Source organism: Typopeltis vanoorti, chromosome 16 (assembly GCF_054136105.1).
Source record: "Typopeltis vanoorti isolate ZY-2024b chromosome 16, IOZ_Tvanoo_1.0, whole genome shotgun sequence".
NCBI lineage: Eukaryota > Metazoa > Arthropoda > Arachnida > Uropygi > Thelyphonidae > Typopeltis > Typopeltis vanoorti.
In genome coordinates, this window is record NC_143564.1 from 12,017,965 (window position 1) to 12,035,781 (window position 17,817).

Genomic DNA, 17,817 nt, shown 5'->3' on the forward strand with positions numbered 1-17,817 from the left:
AATTTTGAAATTTCAGATCAATCGAGTAGTTTCACTTAACAAGCTTTCAAAAGCTGGTGAAACATTCTTAACCCGTCAATTGTTCAAGGAAATAGTTTAATATATGTTTCTTCTATACATTTAAAAATTAATATGGTTAAAATTAATAAAATTGGTTTGAATAAGATAAGAATGGGTGTCGGTGTCAGAGAAAAAGTTTGCTAGTTTCTGATGATTTCAAATTGAACATCACGAACTTTGAAATTAAGTATGTTTTTTCCTTTAAATGTAATAATTTAAATTATTAATAAAATAAATTAAATAAAATCTACCCAGAAGAACGTTTAAGCCAGCGTTCAAAATATAGTACATACACTGGAAAGATAACATCAAGTTCATCTATATCAATGGTTCTTAACCTTCTTCTATCGCGACCCATTTTTTACTGTTATCATATCTAGTGACCCACGATTATCATAAAAATAAAAAAACATAAAATAAAATAAACAAAAAGAAATTCTGTTTAAATATGATGCAAATGATACATCGTCTATCATGAATGGCGCACTCAGGATTTAATCTTGGGGGGGGGGGGCGAGTTGAGTAGACGATTTGAGAATACACACGACCAATGACTGAGCATGTACAATGATCGCTAATTCATAAGTAGTATAGAAATAGAAGACACGACGCAACATAAATTTAAAAAAAATGAATTTCAATTTGGAAAAGATTTTTGGAAACCTTTCTAGTGTTTTTCCTTTTTCTTTTTGGGAGGGGTGGGGGCAGAGCCCTTTGGCCCCCTTCCTGGGTGCGCCACTGTAGTCTATATATTTCAGGGAATTACCGGAAAGTCAAAGAACCAGAGAAACGACTTGTTTTTATAAGAATACGAATTGAACTTTGAATTTGTTTCCCTTCATGTAAATACAGTACTACTATTGCTTACCACTTACCTAGTGGGAAATGAGCTTGTGTTGCTGAGTCCAGTTGACTGTTGACGAAAGTCAGATCGAAGGTCGTCCTTCCACATTAAGGCTGCTTCTGTGCTTGTTTTTTTATCTAAAGGAAACTTGAAAAGGGACACATTCGTAAGTTGTAGTTATAAACAGAAGGGTTTATTATTATTATTATTATTATTATTATTATTATTATTACTTTATTTTTACGTTTCAGTTATCTACTTACAGTTAATTAAATATTGCATTATGCTAATATTGGCGGGAGAAAGAGACTGGCGACCCATTTGAAAGAACGTTAATTATGAGTATATATATGCAAGTTTATTAATAATGTTGGTGGTTGTAAGTATAGTATAGTATATTAGGCATTATATGTCTTTGTTAAACTACTATGACAATTTTCGTTCGTTTCCAGTATATACTGTTTAAGACCAAGAACATCAGCTTGCTAATAGGTAATCTTTAAATTGTCAACTGGATATGGATTCTAGCTTAGACTGGGATAACGATAAATTCAACTCTAATGAATACATTCCAGAGCCAAATTAAATAATCAACAAACAATAAAGCAATCTTCATTCACGTCTTATGTATATTCGCATGTTTATTTACTTATTTTAAAATACACACGAAAGATCATTTGCAGACTGGACAAGACTAGTTTTTGCTCCCGTGCAGATTCATATAGTCATAGATTATATCGAAAAAAAAAAAAAAAATTGCGCTAAATATTTTCTGAACAACTTTTTTGCTGTTACATATCGTATTATCATATGCATTTTAACAGGCATAATGTCTCTCACTTTATTCTGATGAGTATCATAAATGTTTAAGACTAAAATAAAAAATGTTTTTAAAATATTTAATTTTTTTCAGTGCGTTTTTACGAAAATAGCGGATTCATGATCGTGCTCTCAATTCATGATCTAAAATGCTTTTTAGATCATGAATTGAACTTCTTCTTTTTCATCTATTTTCTTAAAACGTATTCCTTTAGTCAAATAACACGTGATCTCCCCCTCCTCATTTTTCTATTTCCATTTCTTCGCCAGTCATATAATATGAGAACACATGGGAAAAATCCTGTCGATGTTTTCTCAGCAAACCCATTTTCTCCACTTCTCTGCCGTAATCCTTCAATACTAATCCTTCCTAAAATATCCTTCCTCTCTTTCTATCTGCTACACTACTACGTTGAAATAAATGGTTAACATCACTGCATTGCAAAAAAATATTTTTTCACTTTCAACCAATCATTTTTACACATTTCAACCAATATGTGATGAGTCAGGTGATTCGACTACTCTCTCTCCAAAGTGATCACCAATCCATTTTAAATTCTTGGACTCAGTGCTCTGGCACAGAGTGATATTCCTTTTCATCCCGAATGTATTCTACTGAGTTAAATCCGAACTTTGTGCAGGTTAATCAAGTTTTCCCTAAACACCATTTTCCTCAAATCATAGTGCAATACCACCTACAATGTGATAATGATGTATTGATATAGATATGACTCTGATCCCTAAAAGCATCATTTCGGTTTTATCCTATCTTTACCTGTCGTTTTGAATTTTCTATCCCACAGTTGGGAAGTGGAGAATCATCTTGTCCATTCTTCCAACATGTTCCATCCTTTTTTTTTTTTTTTTTTGTGCATTTCATATATTACATATTACAGGCAATCCTCGTATAATGAGGATGTTAGGTTCCACAAAAATGCCGCGTTATATAAATCGCATTATGCGAGACTCAGATCACATAGAAAAAGTAGGGTTAGCTTCCGAAATCGTTTTTTTTTTTTTAAAGATTATATAAACAATGACATATCCAACAAAAAAATATTTTTATTTAATTCACATAAGTTAAAAAAAAACATAAACTATGAAACAAATAGATAGTATAAAATTATAAAATTATAAATTGTACGTAAACTTCATTGCACATAATACATAAATGTTTTAGGCAAAATAAAATAAAGTGTATATTTTAATTCATCACTCTCTTCAAAACTAACATTTCGTAGATGTTCTTTATTTACAAGTGGCCGGACGTCGTCATCACTTGAAATCTCTTGGACATCATTAGTATAATTCTCATTGCATACTTCGGTTGGTTTAGTTATCAAGAAGTCAGTAATAAGATCTTGCTTACCACTATGATGCAATGTTTTATTAAGTTCATAATACGGAGCTAAACAAATATCCAACTGTCTCGTGAATTTTCCGGAGCCTCCGTTGAGAGATCATTATTCATAAAATAACTTTCTTGCCAAGTCCAATTCATGAAACAATGCTAATTTCTTTAAACTGAATTCTTCAACGGATTCATCACAATCAGAATCTTCGGCAGAACTTTCCCCGCCATTTGGTTCGACGTCATCTATTAATTGGACCAGTTCCTCTTCATTTAAATCTATTTCTCCATCAATTACTTCACTAATTTCGTTTTCAACCATATCACAAAAGCGCTCTAAATGGCCATTACTATAAAAATATTTTTTTTACATAAAAAAAAAAAGCATTACATATTGTATGTAACTCACCAAAAAATAAAGTGCTCAGCTTGAGATTAACACACTTATGATTTTTAATGCGCTTTCCTGGCAGAAAACGAAGACAATTTTCAAAATAAATACTTTATACGGTAAACAATTGACGTGCATGCGTGCTAAAGGCTATTTCCCCTAATATAAATTCGCTACTTATTTCGCAACTACATGCGAGATACGGGCAGATGCAAATTTAACGAAGATAAAATTTGATTTTTAAGTTGCACGTTGAAAAATATATGAAAAGATAAAGGGTTACTTACAGTTTGTAGACCGCGTTATATTGAAACCGCGTTATACGAGGGTTACCTGTATTTTAAATTATTTACGCATTTCTTTTCTTTCTTTCTTTCTTTCTTTCTTTTTTTTTTTTTTTTTTTTTTTGTTGTATTCTTGTCCAGAGTGTAATCTACTGTTCTGTGCAGGAATGTGATTTCTAAGCTTTCGATTCTTCTTCTTCTTCTTCTTTTTTTTTTTTTTCTGCAGGTTTTGAACCATATTTTGAACTTGATTGGGTTTGAAAATATCACTGTTCATTATTATGCTTTCTTTAAGAAATTTGAAAATTTGACATGAATGTCAGCTTATTCTTTATTTATGATAAAGAATATCCAAGGTATCTAAAGCAGTTGATTTGTTTTCAAATTTTATTTTCGGACTGGAGATATTTTTTTAAAAGATTTTCGTTTTATCTGTTGATATTTCCCATTCCAAATTTTTGGCAGCTTTGTTTAAGAAAATATTAATCTTTACAGCTCACCTAATCTTCTTGCTATGATTATTTGGTCAAATGCAAATACGGCACACATATCGTAGTTCCGTGATCCAGTTTAAATGCCAGTTTTATATGTTTTTTCCATTTCTTTACTTTTTCATTTATTCAGATTAAATGAGTGGTGACAATGGACATCCTCGACGACCTATTCTGTTTATTGGTCTCCATTCTGCACTTCAATGGTTCTTACAGCTCTCTGATATGTGTCAGTTATCACTAAGAGCATCTAATGTTCATAATTGAAGTTTAGCTTCCCTTTCCCCACAGCAGTCCCAACAATACCTTTCTTAACAACTATCGATCCAAATAAAGTGTAGATTTCACTTTCCGCTTGGTAAGGTTAAGTTAAGCAAACTGGCTCAAAGACCTTTCCGATGGATTACATTATCCTCTTTATGAGAAAATAACATTACTTGACCCAGTTCTTTATTCACACACACACACACACACACACACACACACACACACACACACACACACACACACACAATTATCAAATAATTCATAATACCTGCCAAACTGCTTAATTTGAGCGCTTAATTTAATTTGATAGCCTTAAAAACAATGAATGAGTGGAATGAGTTACAGACAGTAGCACACCCAGAGAGGGGGAGGGACTCTGGCCTCCCCCAAAGAAAAAAGAAAAAAACCACTAGAAAATTTTCTAAAAATCTTCCTAATTAAAATTCATTTTTTTTTAACTTCTGTTCATGAAAAAAAAAAAAAAAAACAGAATTATAACAGAATTATAACTCCAAAAACCACTACAATACTAGTTAGAAATCATGTGAAAAAAAAAAAAAAAACTACCACTGAACGAAAGCCATTGCTAAATCCCCAAATTCTATAAACTGAAAACATATGTCTCAAATTAATAAATGCGTATTTAAATAATTATAAAGGCAGGCTACTCTAGAAATTTGTGTTGCCAAATATTGGTTTCGATCTTTTATCAATCGAAGGGCGTTGCCGCAGGTGTTCGACCCTAATGGTCGACGCAACGTACGGTAACAGTCACGACAACGATAATCATCGTAGTTATGAATTCCGCACACGTGCTCTCTCTCAAGGTTCATTTCCTTTATTAGATATTTATAAGATATGTCGACTTCCTGACGTCCGCTCAAGATGTACAAAAATATCCACCTACACAAACACGACAGAGGAGTTGTGCTGACCCTCATATCGTGCTTGTGTGTGGGAAAATATATTTTTTCGTGACACCATTTTAGTCAAATGTGTAGATAAAATTAATAACCAATATTCCAACAGCATCGATTTAATATTCTGGAAGGATTTTCCTGAAGTGAGTCACTGATGATTGAAAATCTGGTAAATAAGTAGGTCACACCTTTCAATCTCTCCTTTTCTTCCTTTAGATGAAGAGGTTGGGCAGGACGGGAGGGATATTATCATAGTGTCAAATAACCATTAAATCCAAACTTCTGGTACATATACAGTGCGCCTTATTTTTAAAATTGTTACTTTGTAAATAACATTATAGTATCTGTGAATAATTACAATTTAATGGATTTCGAAATTGCTCACAACAAGTGAATTAAAAATAAAACTGCTATTATATTTCTTTCGAAATTAGGTTACCTCTTAGATGTTTTGTTGTCTAAGAAAATAACCTTTTTTACTTTTTTTCCCCTATTTTTGTTCTTGTTATATTCGATTAGAAATTTTCTAGTTACATAAAATCGGTTTTCTACACTTTGTAGACCGCGTTATATTGAAACCGCATTATACGAGGGTTACCTGTATTTTAAATTATTTTTGATTATGAATTTTTCTGATTATTCTAATTTTTTTTTACAAAACAAATAACATTATAAATTTTATTACATTTAAAAAAAAATTTCTGCTTTGCATGCTATCTACCACTTATACACCACACCATATCGTACAAGAGTTGTGGATTTACTTCTGGAGACCGGAGATATTAATCGAATACCGGAAGGAAAATGGCGCCTATCATGAAGAGAGTTTACGTGTACTAATCTTGCGTTTTGATTAATGTGATATTTTTTGGGGAATTCCGAATGATTTTTAGAGGTAAGCTTCTTCGTTTTGTGACTATTTTTTCACTTATTAGCTGGTAGACTATTGCGTTAGCCAACGCTTGGCATTGCTGGTAGTTCTCTACGGATGCGGGATTCTCTACAGAAATTTTGCTGGCAGGTCTCTAGACCTGCGGGAATTATATTTGTGTTCATACGCAATTAAATCGATATGAGCGTGCCTGACTTGGACGTTGTCACTGACTTTCTTGACGAAGAGCCGGCTATCATACTCATTAATAAACTTCAAAAGAATTTCAAACTGAAATGGCCTGCTAACTTGATTGATCCCGACATCATCGTCGACTCTCTTGACAAAGGGCTAGCGCTCACTTTAATTAAAAAGCTTCTTAAAAAATTTGAACAAGAATGGCCCGGCTACTTAAACTTATATTCTTTACCCGAGGTTAATGATGAAGAAAATGAAGACTCCTCAAATGGAGGGAAAGCTCAATTTACTGGTGTCTGCCTCTAATCCCACTGATCAAGAAGAAACTCACGCTTAAGAACCAAAAAGAAGCGAAAAAACTCTCGCTTCTGAACCAACAAATGAAGTTGGTATGGAGGAAGACTACTCTCCCAATTCAGACTCCTCCGCCTCTCCGAATGAGAAGGTTCCACTGATTAGCCTAAGGGAGAAGCAGAGATGGACAACCCTAAGAACCACTATGGCTAACCTACAAATAAATTATAGATTGGCCAAAAATGTAGATGAGGGCATAAAAATTCAGCCTGCCACAGTGGCTGATTATAGAAATCTTACAAAGGAGCTGGATGCAAGAGGAATACAATACCATACATTTTCACTTACCTCCGAAAAAAAATCTGAAAGTGGTCCTCCGAGGATATTGACACGGATGAAATAGTCACTGACTTCAACTTACAGGATCTACCTCCCATAAAGGTCAGTAGAATGTTCAGATCAAATAAGACACCTATGCCTCTAGTTTTAGTAAAGATTCATAACATTTACAAAGATATTTACAATCTAAAGTCAATCTGTGGACTTAATATCACCCCAGAACCATTGAGGAAAAGAGCATTTTCTGGGCAGTGCCACAGATGCCAGAAGTTTGGCCATGCCCAAAAGTTGTGCAAAGCTCAGTACAGATACTTAAAATGTGGCGAGAATCACCCCACAAATACTTGCACCAAGCCAAAATCCACCTCGGCTAAGTGTGCTAATTGTGGCGGTCCTCACCCCGCTAATTATAGAAGGTGTATTCATTACCCCAAAAACAGATGGAACGATCCAAATAGTCAACTTACCTCGTCATCTAGTGCGAGAGTTCCTGAAATTCAAGCTCCTCAGTCCTCAAAAAGTGAGAACATGACAACAGATGCTCGCTTATCATTAACTGAGCCCCTTAAGAAAATGAATCTTCAACATCAAACGAGAACATATGCCAATGTGGCCTGCTCCAAACAGATAGTACAAAACCAGAACCTGGCTAATCCACATTCAAATCTACAGCTATTATCACCTCTTCTCTTGCAAATATGCTGCACGATTTCAGCAACACAAACCCATCACTAAGTTTAGAAAAAGATTTTTACAGCAAACTCAATCCATATTATCTGCATTCTCTGATGCATAGGAAAAAAATCACTCCAGATTCGCTTAGGATTATCGCTTGGAACGCCAACGGTATCAAAAACAAAGTATTGGAAATCCAGGAATTCAATAATATATATAATACAGATATACTTCTAAACAATGAAACTCACCTGAGGCCTGCTGACAACCTAAAAATCAGAGGGTATCAGGTTTACAGAAACGACAGACTTGGGTGTAGAGGTGGAGGTACAGCCACCCTTATCAAAAACTATATAAACCATCATTCAATAACCAACCCTGCAACCACCAACCTCGAAATCACAGGCATTAATGTCCTCACAAACTCAGTTGGAAACCTAAAAATTTTTGCTGCTTACAAAAATTTTTAGGTTTCCTCCAACAAAAACATTGTTGACCTCAGATCTGGATGCCATCCTTGGCGTAAAAGGACTGGTCATCATCGCTGGAGACGTCATTGCAAAACATCCTGCTTGGAACAGTAAATCTACCAACGAAAATGGTCACATACTGTGTAACTACTCAAGTTCCAATTGCATAGCTGTGGCTGGTCCTTCAATACCAACTCATCTCAGTCCAATTGGCTCCTCCGATGTCCTAGATATAGTTGTCCTCCAAAATGTAAAATTGCAGTATAACTTAGATTCACTTGACGAATTAACTCTGACTACAACCCTATTCTGCTCCAATTAGGCAATCAGAAGGGACTGTTCCCCCTGCCTCACACCATCATACCTGTAAAAATTATCCAATGTGCTCCCAAACTACTTTGGTACTGTTCCTCATATTAACTCTAAAGAAGAAATTGATTCTGCAGTCAATAAATTTACTCAACAAATCAATACAGCTTTATCATCTATCACCTCAAATACGCCTACTTTTAAGCCTAAAAGACTTCCAGAAGATATTATGAGCTTGATCAGGGAGAAAAATAAGGCAAGAAAAGATACTTTAATATTAGGGTTCCCCAAGATAAAAAGTCACTCAACCGGTTGAATAGCGCAGTGAGAAATGCAATGAAGGCCCAGAGAAACAAACTATGGGAAGATAAATTAGGTTCCACTTCACCCGGTGATCAAACCGTTTGGAAACTGTTAAGAAATATCAAAAATGAAAATAAAACTCTTCCTCCTCTCAAATCAGATTTAGGCATAGTTCACTCAGATGGTGAAAAAGCCGAAACTATGGTCAAAAACTTGGAAAATCAATTCAGCCCTTCACATGATAACCTGAACTTCAATTATATTTATAAAATCCAGCGCCACATCAGATACGTACTAAAACAGTGTGATACCTGTACCAGCCAACTCACACCTTCTCCAGCCGAAATCTACGACATTATACAAAATTTAAACAATAAAAACGCTCCTGGACCTGAGGGCATCCCTAATAAAGTTATTAAACTGCTACCCCGAAAGGCCATTGTACATCTTACAACAATAATAAATGCAATGCTTAGATTCAAATACTTTCCCTATGCTTGGAAGTTGGCAGATGTGGTCCCTATTTATAAGCCTGGTAAGGACCCACAGCTGCCACAAAGTTATCGCCCCATCAGTCTGATTTCCAATTTGGACAAAATCGCTGAAAAAGTCATCCTCTCCAAAATCCAAGTTTCTGTAAACAAGCTAAATATCCTACCTTTAGAGCAGTTTGGTTTTCGCAAACTCCACAGCACTACTCAACAGATCCATAGACTAGTTGAATACATTACCACCAGCTTCAATTGCCATCAATACACCGGAGCAGTCTTTCTTGACTTAGAAAAGGCCTTCGACAAATTATGGCACTTTGGACTCCTATACAAGCTGATTTTAGCCAGCATTCCATTAGATCTGATCCACCTCATTAAGTCCTTTCTTTCTGGAAGACGCATGCAAGTTAAACTAAATGGGGCGGTATCTACCCAGCGGCGGATTTTGGCTGGAGTGCTTCGAGGTTCCCTCCTGGCGCCGATACTTTTCTCAATTTACATGGCCGACATCCCACATAACCCGATGTCATCTATCATTGCTCTCTATGCCGACGATACAGCAATACTGGTCAGATCTCTTAAACCGCATCTTGTTACAAAGAAACTACAAGATAACCTGCTGAAACTGGAACACTGATTCTCCATTTGAAGACTACAAGTAAACCCTCAAAAAGCAGTGTGCTTCTGTTCACAAAAAAAAAAAAAATCAACATCTCCCAAAGAAGACATCTTTCTATTTAACCTCAGGATTCCCTGGAAAACAGAAGCCAAATATCTCGGCGTACTGCTAGACAGAAAACTTACCTTCAGCCCGCATACAAAATCCTTATGTGCAAAGGCATCAAAAGTCATAGCACAGCTTTACCCTCTTATCAATAGGAACAGCAAACTAGATATTAAAATCAAATTGCTCCTCTACCAGTTGAGGATTCGTCCCATTATCACTTATGCGTCCCCCGCCTGGAGCCATACTTCAAGCTCAAATATCCTTAAACTGCAAAAACAAATGCTTACGCATGATCTTAAATACACCATGGTACATCAGAAATGTTCAACTTCATCGAGACACAAATGTCCCTTATATTTATTCTTTCCTGCAATCTCTCGCAGTAATGTACTTCTCAAAATCGTCCTCACATCCAATGAATTAGTCCAACAAGCAGCAAATTATGATGAATCGTAATTATGCAAATATAGACGACCTAAGGCCATTCTAGTTCCGTTTCAAGATCTATAACTTGCCCAACTCGGGCTGAGCACGTAGCTCATAAATTTTTTCCTACACAGTAACCCTATCAGATAGCAGGGATTAAAAGCATTATGCTTCACCCTTATAGACAGTAACGTTCTGCGTTCTGCGTATTAATCGAATCGAGTGGCCAGCACACTCCCCAGATTTCAACCCTATAGCACGTTTGAGAAGCAATAGGGAGACGCATTGCTGCTTGAAATCCCCACCCCTCTCCAGAAAAAAACAAAGGAATATCTTTGGTGCTAAGGATGAGACGGCGTTGTGAGAGCTGGATCTCAGAGGGGTGGATATTCCATACGGAAATGTCTCTCCGCATGGTTTTCTGTAAGTACATGAAGTTCTTATCTGCGTCCTTAGGAAATTTGTAACGTTTGTCAAAAACGTATTGCAATTTAATTTGTACGAAATTTATAACAAATTTTGTGTGTAATGTAATTTATTACCATACTAGCAATAAACTTATGTCCACATTTGGCTGTAGTCATGACATTTTTTCATATAAGGTAAAAATATAGTTCGTCCTTAGTTTTTGGACACTAGTGTATAACAATTCATAAAATTTAAAACCAAGTGCTTTGATCATCTTGAAAACAAAGCAGTCAATTCAGAATTACTTGGAGTCCCATGGCTGTAGGTGGTCACTGAAGCCCATTGGGACATATATTTTTGTAAATATTCTAGAAAATGTACAAGGACTCTCTCTCAAAAAAAAAAAAAATCATTCTTACAGAAGACTCGAAATCAATCTTCCTAGCATATCTAAGTGTGCAATGCCAGTGTGTTATTTTCCGTTCTATTAGCATCAGAATGGCTAAAAAAGAGAAATTATGTATTAACAAATTTAACCTACATTTTTCATGTCTTGCAAAATAACATTGATCGATTTGTAGGTAAAATATTAGAATGAACCTTTTTTGACATAATTATGTAATTTAGGTTTTCAGCTAATACTCTGGGGCAGTTTCTGCTCTCGTGTATCTAGAGCAGGCATCGCCAACACGTTGCTGTATCAATGAAAATCTGCAGCACGCAATAAAAATTCAATGTAATGGGACCCTTTAAATCAATTAGTTTGGTCTACTTTTCCCCCTCAGGAAAGTGGACTTATTTGTTATTTAAGTTTATGGTAGAGTGCTAAATATATGGTAGAGTGCGTGTGCGTTATCAGCTTAATATATATAAGCGAACAATTTTAAATCTAATAGATGAAAACTGCTTCAATATTTTTCTTATTTGGTAGTTAAAATCATATAAAATTATGTAAATGAATGAGTCATTTTTCGAGCTAACTGAACGTTTCGATTTTATTTTTTTAACTCCGATCCAATTCATACTATACCTTCGCAATATTCTGAGTAATGATTCTAAGCAATTCTGATAACTCCCCACACCCAAAAGAGATATGCCAGTGGAATGTGGAATAATATTTTTTTTTATTATTATCTCAATATTTACATATATACAATAATCGTCTTAAGTGACATATCATCATGTTATTTTACAAAGTACAGCAACTAAGTGCTGCAGATTGTGGTTCATTTTCCACATTAGATTCTCATCTCATCTCATCTTTTTTTTTACCCTCTTTTACCTTGCGATGTCGACGGTTTATTAATCATCGGACCTCGAACCGTTCACAGGATAAGATGATCAGCCCTATGTCCCCTGTGTATCCTATGTCCTGTGGTGTTGAGTTCTCAAAGCAGGTTTGCCTACTTTGCGGGATGAAAAACCCCAAGATAAACTGGGGGGAAAAACCCTACTGTCCACGCCCAAGACCGGCTAACTTGGCTATGGCTAAGGAAGATCCTTCAGCTCCTCACGTCACTGAGGAATCGAACCTAGGCCACTCCTTCCCCAGGCATATGGTTGCGAAGCGCACAGCCACTAGGCTAACCACGCGGACCCACATTAGATTTCTATATTAAAAAAAAAAAAATAAAAAATATAAATCAATCTTTTTTATTATATGATTATATATTATGATTTTATAACAAATATAGTTGTTTTTTTTTCCTATAATGTATTAATAATAGTTACTGTAGTTGGTAATGCGGTTGAATAATATTGAATTTTTACAGAATTTATACAATAACAACAATATATTTACAATTTTTGCTTTAATGTATTTAAGCGCTGTAACTACACCACTTAAATGTAATATATGGATTTTTTTTTTCTTTTCTTTTTGTTGATCTCGGTTGAGATGTAATGTCTCAGCTTGCATTCTCGAAGCTTTTTTATTAAGCATATCTGAGGATGACACCGGTTAGTTATTATTTATTGGTTTGATTGCTGTGTTGGAAGTAGGCTGATGTTTGATAGCTCTGATATCCACTACAGCCGTAGGATGAGAAATTCATTCACATACACATACACACACGCGCGCGGGATAATTTGGAATGTCATGACGGGTGGCTGAACTGGAAAGCCTGAACTAATATATTGTGTTTCATTAAGTTCATAAGGTGTGTAGAGTGCGTCTTTCTTGTTCATAGTACTCGTATGTCCTTAAGGCTCTTTTCAGGCTATTGTAGTTTGTATATTCAAAAGGTAATTTATTTAGCACATCTGGGATGTAGAAGCTTCGCGTGGCCTTTCTGTAGTGATTATTGTATTTATATGCGATATAATTAGTTGTCTGAGGTCTTGTTATACGGTATGTATTTCTGGCTGTCCTGTAGTTGGCATCGAAATAATGTTTTAGCATAGCTGCATAGTGACATAAGTGTTTTGCAGTTAGCATTTTGTGTTCTGATATTGCAGTGTATATAAAGCCGGTATTGTCTATCAGTTTTATCATTTTGTACTGGAATGACATTAATCTATTTAGTTTGTAGTATGCACAAAAAGCATACGTTGTTATAGAGTATCTTAGTATATTTTGGCATAGTGCTTTGTATACAGTTATCCCTCGACTTACGTCCGTTCGAGTTACGCCCTTTCGAAGATACGTCCGTAATCCCATAATGGAATAAATAACATTTTCGACTATGATTTCGAACAAGATGCAAGCAGGCATAAAGTAAAAAGGTTTTTATTTAATATGCATCATGCATATTAACATCATCAATAATGCAGCGGCAACAGAGCATTCAGCGGCAACCTCCATCGGCAGTCAGCTTGGCTTCAACAGTTCCTCTGTTGATTTTGTGTTTGAAAAATATGTTATTTCTGTATTTATCGTTAAATATTTCGCGATATTTTGTGCTACACGCCCAATTAAAAAACCTAGTGAAGAATCACTGAAAAAGAGGCGAGCAATTGATCTTGAAACGAAGTTGCAAGTTCAACGATAGTGACGAAGCAACGACAAGGTCCTATCGGTGATTCCAAAGGCTACTTCCATCATGCATAGAGACCTGAACCAAAAGCGATTGCCCCTTAGCACTGTGACCATAACCGCTAAGGCACTAAGTCTCTTCAACATGTTGAGGAGAAAGCAGGACCCGATTACAACTACGAATTCAACGCTTCTTCTGGTTGAGATTCAAGCAGCGTTTTGCACTACATAATGTGAAAATGTATGGTGAATCTGCAAGTTCCGATGAGAAGACTGCCAAGGAGTTTGTGGAGTAATTGGATAAAATTATTACGGAGGAAAATTATTTGCCCCAGAAAATATTTAATATGGATGAAACCTTGTTTCGGGAAAAAATGCACGAGCGGATAATTCATCCATAAAAAGCTAAAAATCTATGCCTGGTTTCAAAGCTCTTAAAGACCGTGTTACGATTCTGTTAGGGGGTAATGTGGCTAGATATAAATCAGTGGCGGCTTGTACATAAGCACTGCAGCACCCCCAAGGAAAAAATGAAAAAAATAAATTTGGTTTGTGTTTATAAATAATAACAATGATTACAACATTAAATTAATGCAATACAACATGTTAAAGTTTACAGCTTATGTTTCGACATTGATTGAATAGTTAATAATTGGAATTGTTCGATTAACGCTTTAGATTACGAAACAAATGCACTGCGATCTAACGCAATGTCGGAATTATCGCGTTCGGCCAATTGCAGCTAGACTCGCCGATATTCGCTTGCACTTGTCACTGTACGTAAAAAGTGAATCCGACACTGCCCGTTGAGCAATGTCGCTACAGATAAATTGTATGCTTGCGCGCGTTATTTCTGTGAGATACGAAACTTTAATTATTGGTGTATGGTCTTGGCGAGGGTGAAATATTTTTAATAAAGCAATATTTTAATATTTTAATATGTAAATTTATTTATTAATAAATTGATTACTGATTAGGAAAAAAAGAATTTTTTTTTTTTTTTTTTCATTTTGTATACAGCACCCCCACTTAAAATTTTCACCGGCCGCCACTGATATAAACTGAAACCATTTGTGATATGGCACAGTGAGAATCTATGAGCTTTCAAAAACATTAGGAAGCATACTCTTCCAGTTTATTAATGGAGCAATAAGAAGTCGTGGATCACTCAAAAATTGTTAGAGGATGCCTTAATCAACTGCTATGCGAGTGAAATGGAAAGCTGTTGTGTGAACGAAAATGTAGAATTTAAAATTGTATTAATTCTAGATAATGCTCCAGGTCATCCGTCTTATATCGGTGATCTTCACCAAGTTCAAGTTCATGTTTCTCCCTCCAAGCACTTCATTGATCCAACCGATGGATCAGGGAGTTCTAGTAGTGTTTAAGGTTTATTAATCTACAGAGTACATTTTCATAAGCCATTGCTGCTAATGAAGGAAACGACCAGACTCTCATACAATTCTGGAAAGCATTCAATGTTTATCATGCTATTAAAAATATTGCTGTAGTTTGGGACGAAGTGATCTCTCAGTGTATGAAGGGCATACGGAAAAGATATTAAAAAGGTTTGTGCATGATTTTGGAAGTTTTGAAAAAAATGAAGATCTTTTTAAATTGAGTGAAGAAATAGTGGGCCTAGCGAACAACCTGAATCTCGAAGTGAATGATGATGACATAGTTCAACTCACAGGAAGTGCCCCTGAAGAGTTGACCAACGAAGAATTGGTCGAACTGGAGGAACAACTGTTGCAGAAGAGGAAGAACGAGGAAAGGAAGAGGAAAAGGAGAAACAAGGAGAGGTAGTTAAACACTTCAGTGAAGTGTCTTGCAGAAATGTATGCAGTTAGCGATGTTCTCAAAATGGTTGAAGACATGAACCCCAATGTTGAACGCTACTTAGTAGTAGAAAGGAAAGAACCTGATGCGTTTTCTTGCTATGAACAAATTTATGATGGAAAAAAGAAAGGAATAAGGGAAGCACATCGGACATGTCTTCATCAAAAAAACAAAGGTTACACCCGAAGAGCCGCAGGCTGGTCCTTCACATAGGGAAGATAATGAAGATGTGATTGTGGAGGAATATTTGGGTGATTATTCTCCTGTTTTATAGTGGCGGTAACACACAGTACAGTTTTATAACAAGGTTTAAAAATTAAAATGACAGTATACTTATTACTGTTAAGTCCCTAACCCCTATAACTCTGTTGATTTAATGTATCGACTTACGTTCGAACCGACTTATGTCCTACCTGATGGAACGGAACCCCGAAGTAAGTCGAGGGATGACTGTATTAGTGTTTTCAGGCGTGTGGGAACTACTGTATGTCTTTTAACCTGTAGAGTTTGCCAGTTATTGTTCGGAGTTTGTTTTGTAGATGGTTTATGTGGCTATTCCTGTTCATATCTGCATCAAATTCCAAGGTATCGATCGTATTGTTTCAACCTGAGCGATGGTAGTAGTTTTACTGTTCTGTGTGTGTGTGTGTTTTTTTTATGTTGGAGAATGGATGTTGGTATAATAATAATAATAATAAATGATAATATCAAGTCTCTACTTTATTTTCATACGTTATTTCGCAACATACTCGCTCCTTTTCAATATACACTAATGAGCCAAAACATTTTGACCACACAATTACATTATGGGAAAAAAGAAAAAAAAAAAAAAACAGTACTGAATAACTACAGCGATATAAGAGTGGAAAGTTCTGATAAACACCAAAAACAAAATGTTATTAAAGCAACTGATATACCCACAAGAAATATCCTGATATATCCTCAAGGGCTCACTTTAGTGAGTATGGGCATGGCAAACCCGAGGTACCAGATGCTGGACCATGCCTTACTTCATGTAATATACATCTGTTATATTATTCTGTAGACTGGTCCCTCCCCTTCTTTCTTTCCTTCTTTCTCCTCTCCTTGCTCCTTCCCCCTGATGCTATTAGAGTATTCTAGGGCTAGGGGGTGAATCTTTCCTATCTTGCTAAGTCATTTCGTCTTATGCAGCCACCGAAGGAGGCAAGCTAGCCTCAATAGGTGCCGGTCCCAAACCCGGATAAATGGCGAGGGTTGATGTCAGGAAGGGCATCCGGTCGTAAAACTTCACTGCCAGCTCTAGCTATGATATGATTCAAAGAGAAAATGATATAAGGGCTAGGGCGTACCCCTTAAGCGACGCGCAGCCACATCGCCCTACAGCTGCGAGAAGTGGACGAGGGCTACCGCATAAGAGCGGGTGCGGTTAAAGAAGCAAGCCCAGCAGGTGGAGAGGATGTTGCGAGTGGGAACACTGAATGTTGGAAGCATGACTGGAAGGGGAAGAGAGGTGGCAGACATGATGAGGAAGAGGAAGTTGGGCATTTTATGTGTGCAGGAGACAAAGTGGAAGGGGGGGGGGAAGGCGAAGGAACTGGGACATGGATATAAATTGTTCTACTCTGGAGCGAATAACGAGGGAAGAAATGGTGTAGGAATTGTGGTGTGTGGCAGAATGAAGGGCGAAGTACTGGAAGTGAGTAGAAGGAACGACAGGATCATGCGAATGAAATTGGGTCTTGGGGAAGAGCGGGTGGTCTTATTATGTGTATATGCCCCGCAAGTTGGCTGTAGAGCAGAGGAGAAAGATGAGTTCTGGAACGTGTTAGATGAAGAAATGAGGGAACTTTTCCCACATAGAGAAACAGAATAGAGACTGTGAAAGGGTGCATGGTGGCCACGGAGTGGGAATGATGAACCAGGAAGGAGAGAGGGTTGTGGACTTTGCAGTAGCGTTTGATCTGGCAATTGTGAACTCGTTTTTCTACAAGAGGGAAGAACATTTGATAACATTTAGGAGTGGTAACAACAGTTCACAAATTGACTACATTTTGACTAGAAGAAGACATCTTAAAGTTGTGACA

The 17,817-nt window shown here is 36.3% G+C and overlaps 1 protein-coding gene across 9 annotated transcripts in view; it reads right to left on the reverse strand.

The window, feature by feature from the left end:
* GABPI (zinc finger DHHC-type palmitoyltransferase GABPI) overlaps positions 1-17,817 on the reverse strand; it is a 281,497-nt gene that overhangs the window by 105,743 nt on the left and 157,937 nt on the right. For all 9 annotated transcript variants that reach the window (XM_090406034.1, XM_090406033.1, XM_090406028.1 and 6 more), the window contains one exon: positions 936-1,051. In XM_090406034.1, coding sequence (XP_090262160.1) covers positions 936-1,051 — 116 coding nt within the window. The remainder of the gene's footprint in view (positions 1-935; positions 1,052-17,817) is intronic.